The sequence below is a fragment of the Myotis brandtii genome, unplaced genomic scaffold (genome assembly GCF_000412655.1).
Source record: "Myotis brandtii unplaced genomic scaffold, ASM41265v1 scaffold902, whole genome shotgun sequence".
Classification (NCBI taxonomy): domain Eukaryota; kingdom Metazoa; phylum Chordata; class Mammalia; order Chiroptera; family Vespertilionidae; genus Myotis; species Myotis brandtii.
Window position 1 is genome coordinate 579,925 of NW_005371709.1, and position 16,640 is coordinate 596,564.

The following is a 16,640-nucleotide window of genomic DNA, read 5'->3' on the forward strand; positions in this document are numbered from 1 at the left end:
TAGGGGGTGGGCGGGGGGGGGGGGGGGGGGGGGGGGGGGGCGCGGTGTGCACACACTTGCATGTGCTGGTGTATGTCGCAGGGGAGGAGCTTCTACCTATTAGAAGGTTATTACTACCTATATCTCAGACCTGGGTGTACGTCTGCAGGTCAGATAGTGCATGTGACTGGGAACAGTTCATATCTTGGGGCAGAGTATATGGTTGACAGTCTGGGAGGGTGAGACTTGGAGACAAAATCTCCAAGGGCCAGGCTGGAGATTTCTGTGGTGGCTTGACCTCCCACAGGGAATCTTTCTCCAGCCTGGGAAGCCAGCCCCACACCACACCAGAGCGTTCCATCTAGGACGGCTATACAGAGAGGACAAGCAGATACAGGCCCAGGGCCTTCAAGAAATAAATGAGCTGAAAGGAACCTCTTTCTTGCCCTGACTGCTTTGGAGCCAAAGTGGGGAGAGGGGAGGGGCTTGCCCCAGCCTTGCCTTTGTGGTCAGAGAGAGATAGACCCCATTTGCTTTCTGTAGTTGCTAAGAGTGTCCTGAGGGAGGTCACAACTGGCTTCCGGAAGTTCAAACCAGGGCCCGTTCTCTCCCATCTGTGAAAGGTATCAGACCTTAGCCAATTCCAGCCTTCACCCCTCAGTCTGTTTCTTTCCTCCCCTCTTTCCCTCCCTACAAGCAGGCCCCTGCCAGAACTCTCCCCTCCCTCCAAGGCAACCTTTTCCCAGTCCTGTAGCCTCCTGCTCAGGAAGGTGCACAGTCAGCCAGCCCACTCGCCCCTTGCCTTCCCTTTGCCTGACAGTAACCTCTTCCCCCGCTGATGTCACCCTGCTTTGCGCTAACACAGCAGCTGAGTGGGGCTCAGCGGGGTTGCAAGGTCCAGAGGGCAGCTGGCTGTGTTCAGAGCCAAGCTTCCTTCTGTGTCCCCCCCCCCCCCCCCCTTCCCAAACTCCTCTAGCTTTTTCCGGCCAAGTGTCTGCTGCTCTTCCATTCGGTCTCTCTGAGCCAATGTATCCACCTGGGGATTGAGTGTTGACTGGGCCCTCCGAGCGCCCAGGGGAAAGTCAATTAATTCCCTCCCAACTCTGTGGGAGGGAGAATGGAGCCAGAGTTCTGGGCCCACCCCTGGGGAGCTCACAGATCTCCAAGAGAAACAGGACAAAGCACAATAGCCAACTGAGCAGGGTAGTATCTGATGTCGGCAAAGGGTAAACATACCATATTAAGTAGGGTACAGTTTCTGGGAAGGGAGAGGGGCCCTTTCTTATAGAGGGGCCCCTAGAGTGAGTTAGGGGAAGAGAATGGGTTTGAAACAGACTCGTTTGGAATTTTTAAAAATGTCTACGTATGTGCACTTATGTGCTTTGACAATCTATTGGCATTTACCCACGTCTTTACCCCTCTTTTACAAGGCTCAGGAAAGTTGTACCAGCCTAGGTTACTGGGGTGGGGCACTGGGGACCATGTGGTGGGGAGGTATCAGGTACATCTGTTAGGTGCGTTGTAGCTACTTCACAGATTTTCTTTGAAGAGCACAGAAATAAACATGTTGAACAGACAGGAGGAAGGAGATTTGCTGGGTCCTGATCCTCCTCTGTCCTCCCACCACCCACCACTGCCCCCATGGTCCCATCCATCCTCCATAAACCCTGGAACCTAGGGTCCTGGCCCCTGGGCAAGTTCCAGTCTGAAAGGCCTCTGGGAGTCATCTTCCTTCTACTCCATTCCCCCCCTCCCCCTTTCTTCTCCACCTCTCCCCGCCCAAGAGAAGAAAGGGAAAATCCCGCACTTGCCCTTAGCTTTACCTAAGATGTAAAATAACTATGTCTAAGGTGTCAAGTGATGTCATCATGCGGGATTCCAGACTATTTCTCTGCTGTTTCCACACCAGGGGTTGGCTAGATCCCCTTTTACAGCCCGGGTTATTTCCTCCTATTTCCCTAGGAGACTGGGTTTGCAATGCTTTCTGGCCCGGACATGCTCTTGCAGAATCCTTGGTTTCCCCATGTCCTTTCAAGCAGCAGCCAAGAGAGCCAACTATATTCATCCCTTCCCTCCCAAGCCTGTCTTCCAGCTGAGAACTGGCCAGGTGGAAAGAGAGATAGCAGTGCCTTCAAAACATGAGGGAAGCCCACAGAGGCTATTGGCCCAGTCAGTCCCTGTCATGTCAGGCACCCAGCAGTCTTCTCCTTTCCCCAGACAAATGCCAACTTCTTCTTCCTGACCCCCAAGAGCTACCAGGCTTTCTGGACCACCTGGCAAATGTGTGGCTGCCCTGTCATGTACTAGGCTTTGACTGAGGCCATAACCTGGTGCCAAGGGAGGGTCATCGGAGATAGTGGGATTTTAGTAAAGGGATGGGGCCTGGTGCTGGCCAGCTTCCTGTCAGGGTAGGTGGGCCTGTGGGTCAGGGCTGAAGCCACCACCCACCTGATCCCATTATCTTGTTCACATTGCAGGGCTTACAAGCAAGAAGGAGCCAAAGGCAGAGTTATGGAAACGGTAGGACTTGCTTGGGAAGGTGCATGTACCTGGGTGCATCCAGACAAGCAGAAACAGAGTCAGATGCAGCAGATGGAGGGGCCCACTCTTTGTTCCCTGGGAGAGGGGTGGGGAGAGGAGAGTGAAATCAGCACGTGAAGGGAGAGGTGGGGATTCAGTTGTCCCCTCAGTGGTGGCGAACACAGAAGGCCCTTGGTAGAGTCTCCTGAAGGCTGATGCTATGAAGTTGTGGAGACCATAAGCATGGGCCTCGTAGACCTCCCACTACCAGTGGAATAATTGACCAACAGCATTCACCTGGGCCACCCTTCCAGGCGAGCAGCCTGGGAACGTCCGTGTCCTAGGAGCAGCCCAACCAATAATTGAACTTGGCAGGGATACCAAGGTAGGCTTCTTCCTGGGAGACGCAGAATTCCCCTGATGGTTTGTTTTGGTTCCCTGAAGGTCTTGCAAACCTTTCTTAGGCTAACTACACTGCGGAAACCCACCCAACCTTCCTACCCCCTCTCCTTCGATCAGACGTTCATCATGGTCTGACAGTTCTCCCTGCCTTCCTTGGCTCCCTGCCTATTTTCTCTCACAGGTGTTTTTCCCACTAAAACCGTTATTCAGTCTTGGTGTCTGCTCCTCAGAGGACGCATACTAACATAGAAGACAGCCAGGTATATCTCCAGAATGATAACTACCCACAGCTTAAGACCTGTTAGCAGGGCCAGACATGAACCTTTAAAAATTTTTTAAGCCGAACCGGTTTGGCTCAGTGGATAGAGCGTCGGCCTGCGGACTGAAGGGTTAAAGACCAATAAGAGAGAATCATTGATCGGCTGTCTCCTGCATGCCCCTTAGTGGGGATCGAGCCTGCAACCGTGACCTCTTGGTTCATGGGTCTATGCTCAACCACCTAGTCATACCAGCAGGGTGACATGAATCTTTAGAGTTACCCAGAAGAAAATAATAAGTAACAGGAAGGAACTGGGAATTAAAAAAATGGTCCCTAGGTTGGGGATCCTCTGAACACACAGGCCCTCAAACTGGTTCATCTGCTTTTTTACTGACAGACAGGACATGGGTCCTGCTGCCACCTGGTGGCCATTATGGGAAAAGCAACCTAGGCTGCCATTCAGTTCTGTGATTCTGCTCAAGAGGGTGCGAGTAGAGAATTTGTTCTGGTGTTTGGGGTCTTCTCTCTCTCATTTACAGCATATATTATAGGAATTGATTCCAAACTTTACATCCAAAGCGTTTCTCCTTAAAATCAGCACCATCGTTGCACATATCTGTGAATATACTAAAAACCATTGAATTGTACACTTTGATTGGTTAAATTGTATGGTATGTGAAGTATCTATCTATATAAAAGCCTAAGTGACCATTTGACCAGTCGACCGGTCGACCAGTCGCTATGACACATACTTACCACCGGGGGCAGATGCTCAACACACAGAATCAGGCTCCCTCCTGTCAGGATCTGGCCTGTGGGGATAGGGCTAAAACTGTATATAATATATATGCTGAGGGGTCCTGGATTGTGAGAGGGTGCAGGCCAGGCTGAGGGACCCCACTGGTGCACAAATCTGTGTACTGGGCCTCTAGTATCTCAATAAAGCTATTTTTAAAAATCAGCACCAAAAGAGAAATTGGAATGAAATGACACTTTTAGAACATGAAGATGAGAAAGGTTAGTTTTAGTTTCATGGGACGTCCCCAAAAGATATGTAAGAAGGTCATATGTTGGGTGTTCAATAAATAATAAATTACTTGTGCAGTTAAATGGAGCCACTTCTTTCATTTCCTCACTACACCCCTTTAACCTCTACACCCCCACTTCTCCAAATCAAGCATCTATACCCTTCTCACTTTCCAAGGTCACCTGAAAGATTCTAGTCTAAACATCCAAAGGCTTTTATGAGAACTCTTGACCTTTTAGCACCATTTGATACTGTCAATTGCCACCCCCTTCTTAAAATACTCCTCTGATTTTGTTTCTTGGAAATCCTTGGTTCTCCTCTGATTATGACTCATTCTCTCCCTTTCTGGCTCCTCTTTCTTCCCCAAACTCCTTAAGCTCATTTCTGTCTTTATTTAACCCTTTGACAATCTCAACTGTTTCTGTGGCTCTAATAAACACATGATCCCCACCTCACTCTCCCCAGTCTTCATTACGCTCTCAAGCTCTAACTCATCTGAATGTCCTATTAACACTTTAGACTCCAAAATATCTAAATCTGAATTTATCACCTTCTTGCTGAAACCTGCTCCTTTTTATCCTTCTCCCGCACCTCCTTTTAATAGAATCACTATCCTTCCAGTCATCCAGGTTTGAGACCTTAGACCAGTGATGGTGAACCTTTTGAGCTCGGCGTGTCAGCATTTTGAAAAACCCTAACTTAACTCTGGTGCCGTGTCACATATAGAAATTTTTTGATATTACTTTAAAAATTTAATTTCTACACAACAACCCATCATGTGGATGTATCCTAATTTATTTAACCTTTTTTTCCATTGTTGGATACTTGGGCTTTCTCTTTTTCAGCTTTCAAAAAATGTATTAATTATGCTGATAGAAATATCAAGATAGATTTCTAGATATGGGATTAAAGAACCAATGGAATAAAAAAATAAAGCTCTTGGTTCTGAATTCCTGTTCATGAAATTAAAAAAAATTTTTGAAGTATAATTGACCTTTATTAAGGTATGATTGACATACAAGAGGTTGTATATATAGGGGTGGGCAAAAGTAGGTTTACAGTTGTGTAGGTTTGCAGTTGTAACACAAATAAGTAAAACAAATAATTAAATAATAACACAAGAATAAACCCTGTGTTTTGTGTACTCATAGATGTAGACCTACTTTTGCCCACCCCTGTATTTAATGTGTACAACTTGAGTTTGGAGATAAGTACACAGGTGAAAACCATCACCTCAGGAAATGTTTTTTCTTCCTCCCTTCCACTCTCTATAAAAATAAAAAATAAATCAATGGGAAAAATATCCTCGGGTGAGGATTAACCAAAACAAACAAACAATAAACTCACACAAAACAAAACACATGCATTTAACTACTGAAAAAGGAGGAGACATAGTCTTAGAATACTAAGGAGAGTCCTTAAAAAAATATGGAAAAATTCACTACCTGTAATCTTACTTATTTCATCTCATTGCAGACTAGTGAACGCTTCCTTACTGAGGAAAACCACCTCAAGGATTTGAGAACTGGTCGGTGAGTCCAGAGGAGCTTCCTGACTCTGACAATTCCATGATTTAAGTCCCACCACCTCAGAAAATGTTTAATCCAAATGGAGTTTCACCAGCTACTCTAGTTCTCTTATTAATTTCTATCTCTGTTCCAGGTGTTGAGGAGATAACCAATTTTAGGAGTGAAGATGTGGTTGGATTCCATGTCTTAATGAAGAATCTAATGCAAGAGTTCAAGCTTAGCTCAACTCGCATTCCAGTGACCATGAGGGATAACGATTACTTAAGTCTTAACATTTTTTGCAGTGTTGCAATTTTCTCCTTGTTTGGTCTTTTAACTCGGTCCGTTTCCGTGTGCATATTGGCAGTGAAACATTTCTTAATCTCAGAAAACCATGTTTGATGCAGGGACCAGAAGCGGGGAGAGAGGTAGACATCATTGTTTTGCTTCTCAGCCTCAGAAATGCAGGTTTCCTGCTGTGTATCCTCATAGCACCTTGTACTTCTCCCTGGCAGAACTTTTTATGGTTAGAAATGATTTGTGTAATTGTTTAGTGCCTATCTTCTTCAACAGAATGTAAGTATCTGGTGGTTTAATTTACTGCTTCATCACTAGAGTTAAGCATAGTCCCTACCGTGTAGTTGGCACGCAATAAGTATCTGTGGAATGAGAACTTGGGATGGGTAAATATGTGTCTCCTGTACTGGGGGCCTCAGAACTTGGCCAAGGAGGTGCCTTGGGTGATTGCGTTGAGTCCCTGACATGATGCTGGAAGAGTGAGCACCAGAGGGATCTGCCCTGGTGCTCCAGTCTCCCTCTTCACGGGGACATTCAGTCACCTAGGCCTCATGTGAAATTTGGTGAGTGGCTCTGAGGGAAAGAAGGATCGCATTCTCTCAGGCCCTCTTTCCCTAGACTCTCTGTCATACATCCCCTTTCCTCTCCTGCCTTTCTTTCTCCTCCCTTCCCCTTTCTTTCTAGCCTGGTGTCTCAAACTCCCATGGAGCTCTTTCCTTCCCCACGCCACCACCTCCAGCAGGTGGCCTGACTTAACACTCCACATCAGCTACAGACCTCTGATCGCCACACCTGAAGTTCTGCTGATGGATTGATTGCATCAGGACCACCTGAGCACTCCATGTCCAGACTACACTCAGCAAGGAGATGTGGTCATGGTCTCAGACCCAAATTTCCAGGCAACTAAAAATTAACTTCCTCATTTTTGTTGATGGTATCATCTGCCTCCCATCACGTGGGTTTGATTGGTTCCCTCTATCTGTCAATCTTCTGTAGAAGGCATAGACCAGTGCTTCTCAACCTGTGGGTCGCGACCCCTTTGGCGGTCGAACGACCCTTTCACAGGGGTCCCCTAAGACCATCCTGCATATCAGATATTTACATTATGATTCATAACAGTAGCAACATTACAGTTATGAAGTAGCAACGAAAATAATTTTATGGTTGGGTCACAACATGAGGAACTGTATTTAAAGGGCCAGAAGGTTGAGAACCACTGGCATAGACAAATGGACTTGGATGTCCAGGAGGGTCTTCTAGAATGGGAGGAAAGCTGAGGGTCTCATTCAAAAAGTTCTTTTATTAAAAGATGGCAGATGCAAATAGTATTCCAGCAGGACTTATGAAATCGGGGAGGTGCTAGGAAGGAAGTAAAAGGCTAAAGTGGGTCATTTTTATGTGGAGGGGGGTTACCTACAGCCTCTCTTTGAGGCCCCTGATGAAGTAGAACAAAATGCCATTTTCTTGGCTTCTGAGCTGGGACAACTGCAGCAGAACTTCTTCTTTTTTTTTTTTTTAATATATTTTATTGATTTTTTTACAGCGAGGAAGGGAGAGGGATAGAGAGTTAGAAACATCGATGAGAGAGAAACATCAATCAGCTGCCTCCTACACACCCCCAACTGGGGATGTGCCCGCAACCAAGGTACATGCCCTTGACCAGAATCGAACCTGGGGCCCTTGAGTCCGCAGGCCGACGCTCTATCCACTGAGCCAAACTGATTAGGGCCAGAACTTCTTTACACCCAAACCTTCCAATGGATCTGGCTTGTCCATTCTGATGTTTTGAGAAGCTAGGGCTTGTAGAAGCCCCTGGTGCAGTGCAGTGGTGTTTGTTATATAAAGACAGGCAGGGGAGGCCTCTCTGGGGCTTAGCCTACTCTGGTCTGCTTGCTTGGTCCAAACTCACACGTTTGTTGTTGCTGAAAACTTGGGCCACTCAAATTTCAGAACTTTTGCTATGCAGATGACTCTGGTGTTATATTGGTGAAGGTTAAGCTCTTATAGATAAGTGATTTCCAATGTCTTCCATTGAGAATAATTGCCATAGCGAGATAGCACTACTTATAGAATGTATCCTATTGTTTATGTTTATTGGGGTGAAAAAGGTTGAGAGTCACTATGTGGAATACGGAAGGTGGTTTACAGCTTGCTTCTCCCTGTCGAATCTGGACTATAAATGACCCCCAAATTCCTTCCTCTAGAACAAGCATGTCAAACTCACAGCTGGTGGGCCGCATGTTTGACATGCTTGCTCTAGAACAGTGGTTCTCAACCTTCCTAATGCCGTGACCCTTTAATACAGTTCCTCATGTTGTGGTGACCCCCAATTTCATTGTTACAAATTGAACATAATTAAAGCATAGTGATTAATCACAAAAACAATATGTAATTATATATGTGTTTTCCGATGGTCTTAGGCGACCCCTGTGAAAGGGTCGTTCGACCCCCAAAGGGGTCGCGACCTACAGGTTGAGAACCGCTGCTCTAGAATATGGGAGGTGACTTATTCCAGGGGAACTTACGGGAGGTGGACCACAAGTTTTTATCCTACAGACTTTGATGTCCCTACGCTCTTTGTCAGGGCCCAGTAGATCCAAATAGCACAAAGAACCTGTCTGGGAGGGGAATTGTGTAAAAAGGGAGCACAGTGATGGTAGAAATGGAGTAATTCTCTTCTCAATGCCTGAACTAGGACAGCATGTGACCAAAAACTTTATCCCAGTGAAGCAGTGGGACCAATGCACCAAGTGGACTAAGAGGCATCATCATTAAGATGTCTTTGGAATTTGATGGGCAACAAGAAGGTGCTTTCATTCCAGGACTTTTATAATACCCTCACACTGAAATGACCTTATTCTGTTTCATTGGTGTCAGCTGGAATGGAATGGGAGTGGATGCAGAAAGTTCTGGGACTCTTGTACCCCTGGGAAAACAACAGCAGAGTCTTGGATGAAGGTAAATACCTTAAACCTGAACTGCTGTGCATGAGCGAATGCGCAAGGATGGATGCTTTGGTAAGATAAATGTGTTTTGTGCTTTATAGTACACTAAAAGACTTTATATTCTACTGTTTTAATCCTATAACAGTCCTCAGGGTAAGCAAGGCAGGCTTTATTATCAACACTTTGCAGAGTGGTAAACTAAGTCTCGAAAGGGACTGAGCCAGAACCAGATGGTTAGTAAAGAGCTAAGCCAAGAATTACACCCGGGAGTTTTGGTTTCAAGTTCAAGCCTCTTGGGTTTTGCAGTCTGAGCCATGAGACTCCTCTGAAATTGGTTGCCCTCTTTAATAGGGTCACACAAGAAAAGTCAAGTGTCAGTAGAAACTTGAGGACATGGAGAACTGCTGGGCACAAAATCTTTAGGAGATCCTACTTGATTACAGGATCAGCAACTTCTTGAGTAAGACTAAATATGCTAGAAATAAAGAGCATCTGGGGAGGAAATTTCTCAAGCTGTTACATAACCTGTGCTCTCAGGGGCATTAGGGGTTGATCCACACACATGGAGAGTGCTCAAGACTGAGCAGCAAAAGGCATTGTTCAGGTAGATGACCATAAATAAAAGCAGTCCAGCTCTGGCCATAAGCTCTCAGGAGTATGGGGCCTGTCATATGATGAGTCTATCCAAAGCCCTGCTGATCAAAGACCTCCCTCAGAATATAGAATTATCCCCAAAGAAATCAGAAACCATCTCCTGTTGCCCTCCCCACTACTGTGGCCTATACTGTTAGCTTCCTCACTCTGTTCCTCACCCCTGTCCCAATGTTCAGTTTTGCAAGCCGGAATCCTTTTGCAATTGTTTGAAAGCTTGTGGGTAAGAAGCACAAAATCAGCTGATTTTACACAATATAGTCAATACTGGCACCGTTCCTTATTTTTTGTCTTCCCAAAGAAACCGAGCACCTTGGAAGGTGTCTCACTAGCCAATGAAATGGAGAGACGGGAACTCCATCTGGGAGGGCTCGAAGAGAGGCCTTAACTCCAGCCCAGACAGAGTCAGTTCCCTTAACAGTGTCTGGGCTGAAGCAGGAGATCCATGTAGCAGACCCAGTGGTAGGACAGCTGCTGCTTACTCAACCCAGCCGCAGATGTTGGGTTGCACTTATTGATCAAGGAGCTGGCCCAGCCCTGGGTTGTCTGCAGGGTTCCTCAAACTACGGCCCGCGGGCCGAATGCAAATACAAATATTGTATTTGTTCCCGTTTTGTTTTTTTACTTCAAAATAAGATATGTGCAGTGTGCATAGGAATTTGTTCATAGTTTTTTTTTTAAACTATAGTCCGGCCCTCCAACGGTCTGAGGGACAGTGAACTGGCCCCCTGTTTAAAAAGTTTGAGGACCCCTGGTCTAGAGTCAGGATCTCTTTATGAGGACATTCAAGACTGGTGGCGTCCACCAGGCTGATGTTTTACTGAGTGTGAAACGGGGGCTTCAGGCCAGTGCAGCTATAGAGCAGCCCAGATAGAGAGCCAGGAGGTGGAGGAAGGGTAGCCCTGACTCCAGCCATCAGGAGAAGGTAACTACCCGCACGCATGGGGCCAGCCCCATTCTGGGCCACAGCACAGGCCTGTATATGAGCCAGGGCAGGTGGTCAGAGGCCAGACGTGGGCCTAGTCAGAGGTGTGCTTGAGGGCTCATGCCAGGGTTTACATTCAGAGACCTGAGATTGGGAGGAAAGCAGGTCAGCCCTGATCGCTCTCATATTTCCGTTTCGTGCTCACACATAGTTCCAGGTCCAGTAGAAGCAGAGCCATAGGTAAGGGTGTCAGCTGAGCTGGGCCCAGTAATACACTCCCCTTAAGGAGTCCCAGGTCACCCTGTCCTCTCCTATCCATCCTCCCAATCAGGGCTTAGCCTTTCCCCGGGTTGAGCCCCAAAATCCTTAAGGGGCACCTTTCTATCGGTATAGCTCTCTCCAAGCCACGAGCACAGCTGAGAAACGAGAACTTTCTACCAGATCTCAGGGAAAAGGATACAACCTGAAATCTGCAGGCATTCTCCCTTCCTCATCAGCAGTCAGAGACCCTGTCGCTTAGGTATCTACAAACTGGGGGTCCTCCTGCCACTATCCTTTCCCCCCAGCTATGGGGTGAAGTGAGGGAGGGGAGCTCCCCCTCTGTATCCCCCCAGGGGACAGCTCAAGGTCAGAGGGTAAAGCATCCCAGACACCATTGGCTGAGCCTGTTAGGGAGGCAGCACTTTTCAGTCTCTCTTCCCTGGCTGTGGTGTCCCCCTCCCCCCACTTCCCCAACTATGTCAGCCCTTGCAGGAGCTTTTAGTGGAAATGAGCTCAGACCCACAATGGAGTCTGCCAGCCTCCTGCTCTCCCAGCTCCTCCCATTGCTCTTTCATCACCTCTTCTGTCTCACTGGGCTCAGGACCATCCCTCCATCAGGCCCCATCTGCAAGCAGCTCTCCCCTCCCCCCCAGCGCTCACCTCTTTCACCCCTCCTTCCTTCCACCCGAGTCTTCACATCTTCTTCATTTTCCCTTTTCTCAAAAAAAGAGTTCGTCAAACCCCTGCCTCACAGATCCCTCCCACCCCTTTCTCCTTCTCCCCTGGGACCTGCAGCAGAAGGGAGAGAAAGAGAGCCCCTGACAGGATTGATGGTCCTCCCCCTGCCTCGCCTCCTCTGTTCCCTCCCCTCAGCAGCCGCAGATTTCCCTACAAAAGGCAGGAGGCAGAGGCTGTGCGAGACCAGCTGCTCTCAGACTCCCTCTGCCCGCTGCTGGCCTAGCTGGGCTGGGCCTTTGCTCCCTCTGTCTCAGGTGAGAGTGGACACCTGAGGTGTCAGGTCCCCACCTCATTCCCCATGAATGCTATCGAAAGTCCCGAGGGGCAGGAGCTGCAAAATCTGGGGAGCGAAGCCTGGGACAACCCCGCCTACAGTGGCCCTCCCTCCCCACATGGGCCGCTGAGGATCTGCACTATCTCCAGTGCGGTGCCCCCCCAGGCCCAGCCCACGAAGCCTGAAGACAGACCCCAGGAGAAGGCACACAGGACCCTGGTGTCCACCTGCTGCCTCCAGATTCGTCGGGGCCTCAGAGGTAGCTGGTGGGGGAGGGTTTTCCTAGGGTACTGGAGTCAGGGGAAGGGGTCACCAACAGCTTGTTGGTGGGGAGAAGTGATCTGAAGAGGTGGACTCACATGCCTCTTTGAGGTTTGTGAATTGTCTGTGTTAGAACTGCAGGCCCGAGAACACAGGAGCCAGCCCATGTTCCCCAGAGGGGAAGTCTGCACAGTCATCACCTGGGGGCCCAGAAGGGTACATGGGAGCTAGTTTAAGGAAAGACATGGATGTGATGATGCGCTAGACCAGCGGTTCTCCACCTGTGGGTCGCGACCCCTTTGGCGGTCGAACGACCCTTTCACAGGGGTCGCCTAAGACCATCCTGCATATCAGATGTTTACATTACGATTCATAACAGTAGCAACATTACAGTTACGAAGTAGCAACGAAAATAATTTTATGGTTGGGTCACAACATGAGGAACTGTATTTAAAGGGCCAGAAGGTTGAGAACCACTGCTCTAGACGGCCCCACCTGGACCAAGTGGGTCTTTCCATGCCTTCATTTGGGGACTTGGATGGAGGAGGATAGGCCTGGTCGGAGTAGCTAGATTCAGCCAAGGGATAAGATGATGGGTGAGGAAAGGGGCTGGGATGGAAATGGGAGTAAAGTACAGGAACTGATGGGTGGGGATCACTGGGAGGGACCCTGCTGTTGGGGATCCTGGGCATCTCTCCAATGCTTCGTAGGACTTTGGGGGACAGCTCTGACTGAGAATACAGCTGAGAACCGGGAACTTTATGTCAAGACCACCCTGCGGGAGCTTTTGGTGTACATCGTGTTCCTGGTGGACATCTGTCTCTGTGAGTAACATCTGTCTCTGTGTACGATAACATCTGTCTGTGAGAAGCATCTATGTGTACAGCATCTGTGTACGTACTTCTGCAGGGAACATCTTGGGGGCAGCATCTATCCGTGTGAGCAGGCTGTGTCCTGGGATCTTGATATTAATAACAAAATTCTATTTATGACCTTTTCAGCTGAAGATATTATGCTTAAAAAGAACTAGTTGCTGAGTTTGGGAGAAGTCAGATAGATAGTTTAAAAGCCGTTAATAGAAGTCACTTTGTCCAGAGTTTCAAGGGGAACCCAGTGTTTAAATTCAAGTTCCTGAAACCTACTCAGCAGCCACTGTTCTCTATTGGCAGGTGGAAGTTTTTACCCTTTTGTAAAGAGTAGAAGGCCACTCCTTACTGTTTGGGAAATATACTTTGGTGGGTTTCACATCGTTATTATACGATGTCTGTTCCATGTTTCTTTAGAGGCAGGAAGAAAAAGATTCAGCAGGTCTTAGAGCTCAGATCCCTGAAGAAAAAAAAAAGGGTTGGAGATGCAAATGGTGTGGTGATGGTCGATGCAGCCTAGGTTCTTCCATACAAGAGACCACCAGGCCACAGGGGAGATGCGAAGCTCTAGCTACAGACACAACTGGGGAGATTTGGTTTTGAGGGAAGCAAGTGAAAAGATAAAATGGTGAATCACAAAGGGATAGAAGCAAAGAAATGTAGATAATAATAAAGTTGGGCCCAACAGATTCTGTAAAGCCTATAGATAAGGGTGCTTTGTACTCAGGTAATTACTTCTTTAAAAACTTGCACAAGTGAGGTTTGGCTAATTTCATAGAAGTGTGTGTGTGTGTGTGTGTGTGTGTGTGTGTGTTGATTAAGCTGCTCCTTGGATTGTACAACTAAGGTATCTCCATCAATAGGTACCTTATGCCCCACAGAAGGCTCTGGTTTTTGTTATTGTTGTTGTTAGGCTGCATGACTCATATATATATATATATATATATACATATACATTTCTTTATTGATTTCATAGAGGAAGGGAGAGGGAGAGAGAGATAGAAACATCAATGATGAGAGAGAACCACTGATCGGCTGCCTCCTGCACACCCCCTGCTGGGGATCAAGCCCACAACCCAGGCATTTGCCCCTGGCCAGAATCGAACCTGGGACCCTTTAGTCTGCAGGTTGACGCTCTATCCACTGAGCCAAACCGGCTAGGGCATGCATGACTCTTTTGAAAGTGGAATCTGAAGGTCTGATATCAGTGTTGACAGATAAATTTGTTATCGTTGTGAGCCACCACATTTGTGTGAGCCCTCTAGAAAGCTGAGCCCTTGCATCTACCTGTACTTTGGGACTCACTCCATGGGGACAGAGGGGGCAATTCTGAGTGTTTACCATGGACCCTCAGCACAGACTGAAAAGAGACAGTGCATGTGGGGAACAATGGTCAACCCCACAGTGTGCATTTTGTGGGGCTCATTTGATCGCTTTCAGCAAACAACTGTCAGAAACTCATTTGTTGACATACTGATTTTTGTTTTCACCATCTGCTAGGAAGGAGTGTTCCTCTTCTTTTTCAGCTCCCATGACAGCAGCTGAAACCCACAAGCAGAGCCTTTTTCTAGAGTAAATGATTTGAACGTCTGTTTCTCCAGATTAGCCTTTGGAGCAAGATTGAGAGGTTCCTAGCTCCCCAGAGTTACGGCGAGCCACTCTGACTCCTCTGGAAGCGTGGGTTCTGGAGCCCATAAGTCCTTTCTACCCATGTTCTCCACTTTTTAAGATCTCAATGCACTGCTGAATACTAGGTGAGCTGTGACTTTCCAAAGTCTGAGTCGTAGACTCAGTCCAATAATTACAGGACGCGTGAGCTTTAGAGGTCATCAAGTTTAAGGATGCAAAAATCCCCTCTCTGTGATCCCTCTATGGTGCTCTATCTAGTGCCAAACCAGCCCTATTGTGGGGAGTATCCATGGGGATCTCGCTGTTTCATGGGGATCCCATTCTACTGCAGGGCAGCTCTATTTCCATCCATCCATGGAGCCCCATCCTCTGTGCCAGATTTTGGACTGAGGGATACAGAGATGGCTGATTGTTGGGCCTTTCCGGGGCTTACCTTCTCCTCTTTAGAACTTTCTTCTCTTGAGCCATCTACTTCCATGTGACCCTCTGAAGCCCGAATGGTTCAAGGTCTGGCACTTTCAATTATCAGCTGTGTGATCTGGGGCAAGTTTGCTAACCTCTGTTAGTCTTGGAGAATGATCGTACCCAGCTGACAAGATTGTTGTAAAGGTTAAATAAAATGGCCCGCTAATATGCTTAGTGCAGTGCCTAGCACATGATAAATAATACCTACTATTATTTTCAACTCACAACAGACATCGTAAAACTATACTTCAGTGTCCTGAATCCAACATGTAATGGAGGGTGATAGAGAATTAACCTGATACCTTTAAACCTCCGAAAACCTCCAGCTCCTATGGAGTTGGGCTCTTAGTAAAAGACCTTGAAACCATTAAACTACCTGAAGATGTGTTAACTGCCTTTGACTTTGAGAATTCCCTGTCCACAAAGTGCCAGCCCCCTCAAGAACTTTCTTATGAAGAAGAAATTGGAGGCTTTCATATTCTGATGGTTCCTACAACATTCAGTAAAAGGGTACTAATACTAGTTTCTGAGCCCCCCATCCTCTCCAGGCCTCTTCATTTTTTTCAGGCAAATCTTCAGACACCATCCAGCCTTGGACATTAACCTCACCTCACTGACATCTCAACATCCTGTCAGCCTCCCTAAATCCTAAGGGGGTGCAAATAGTTTCTACAAAGGCAAAATAACTTAAGTTTTACAATAGTTTTGGGCCCTCTGAAAGGGCCACCACACACAAGCAAATAAGAGTATATATGTGGTATTAAAAGTTAATTGGGGAGGGGTATGATTAAAAAGAAAATGTCTAAAGAGGCTCTCGGGTTGGGGAATAATGCAAAAAGGTTCAGAAGCACGTAACTAGACCCATCTAAGTTGGCTAGTAGTGTTCTGACAAGGTATACTGACTAAGCTCTTCTGCCTAAGAATAGGGATGCAGCCCTGACTGGTTTGGCTCAGTGGATACAGCGTCGGTCTGCGGACTGAGGGGTCCCAGGTTCGATTCTGGTCAAGGGCATGTACCTTGGTTGCAGGCATATCCCCAGTAGGGGGTGTGCAGGAGGCAGTTGATAGATGTTTCTCTCTCATCGATGTTTCTAACTCTCTAACCCTCTCCCTTCCTCTCTGTAAAAAATCAATAAAATATATAAAAATAAAAAAAATAGTAAACATAAAAAAAAAAGAATAGGGATGCAGGTCTGCAGGGTGGCTGCTGCGTTGCTCTATCAGGATGCTGTCTTCTAAGAGCTGCAGTGCCATGTGGCTGGACATGCACCTTCACCAGTGTGCTTTGCTCTGTCAGCTCCTGTGATGGGCTCAGATGCTCCAGGGCCCGTGTTCGGTATTAGGGTAAACACTGTGGCATAATGAAAAGATGTGAACATTGAAGTCAGACAAACTAGATTCAGATACCAGCTCTGCCATTTACTGGTTTTGTGACTGTAGGTAGTTCCTTTTTTGGTAGAACAAGGATAATAACGCTTACATTATGGAGATTACATGTACAAAGACTTTAACACAATCACTGGTAGTAATCATCTTTGTATTACCTAATGAAATTTCAAAACACTAACTTGAGCTTCTAGATGGTTGTAAAAATACCTTTCAAGGAAGAAGCCAATCTGAAAAGGCTATGTAC

General features: G+C 47.1%; 1 protein-coding gene across 7 annotated transcripts in view; it reads left to right on the plus strand.

Moving 5' to 3' along the window:
* The first annotated feature begins 1,132 nt into the window (after positions 1–1,132).
* Positions 1,133–16,640, plus strand: part of PKD2L1 (polycystic kidney disease 2-like 1) — a 33,470-nt gene continuing 17,962 nt past the window's right edge. The window contains exons 1-7 of one of the 7 annotated variants that reach the window (XM_014532669.1): positions 1,133–1,205; positions 2,457–2,499; positions 5,664–5,719; positions 5,850–6,891; positions 8,870–8,950; positions 11,736–12,045; positions 12,758–12,871. In XM_014532669.1, coding sequence (XP_014388155.1) covers positions 6,868–6,891; positions 8,870–8,950; positions 11,736–12,045; positions 12,758–12,871 — 529 coding nt within the window. In that variant the 5' untranslated portion in view covers positions 1,133–1,205; positions 2,457–2,499; positions 5,664–5,719; positions 5,850–6,867. Of the gene's footprint in view, positions 1,206–2,456; positions 2,500–5,663; positions 5,720–5,849; positions 6,892–8,869; positions 9,010–10,365; positions 11,034–11,735; positions 12,046–12,757; positions 12,872–13,337; positions 13,466–16,640 lie in introns of those variants that run through there. The other 6 variants (XM_014532670.1, XM_014532672.1, XM_014532671.1 and 3 more) reach the window with 6 other exon arrangements.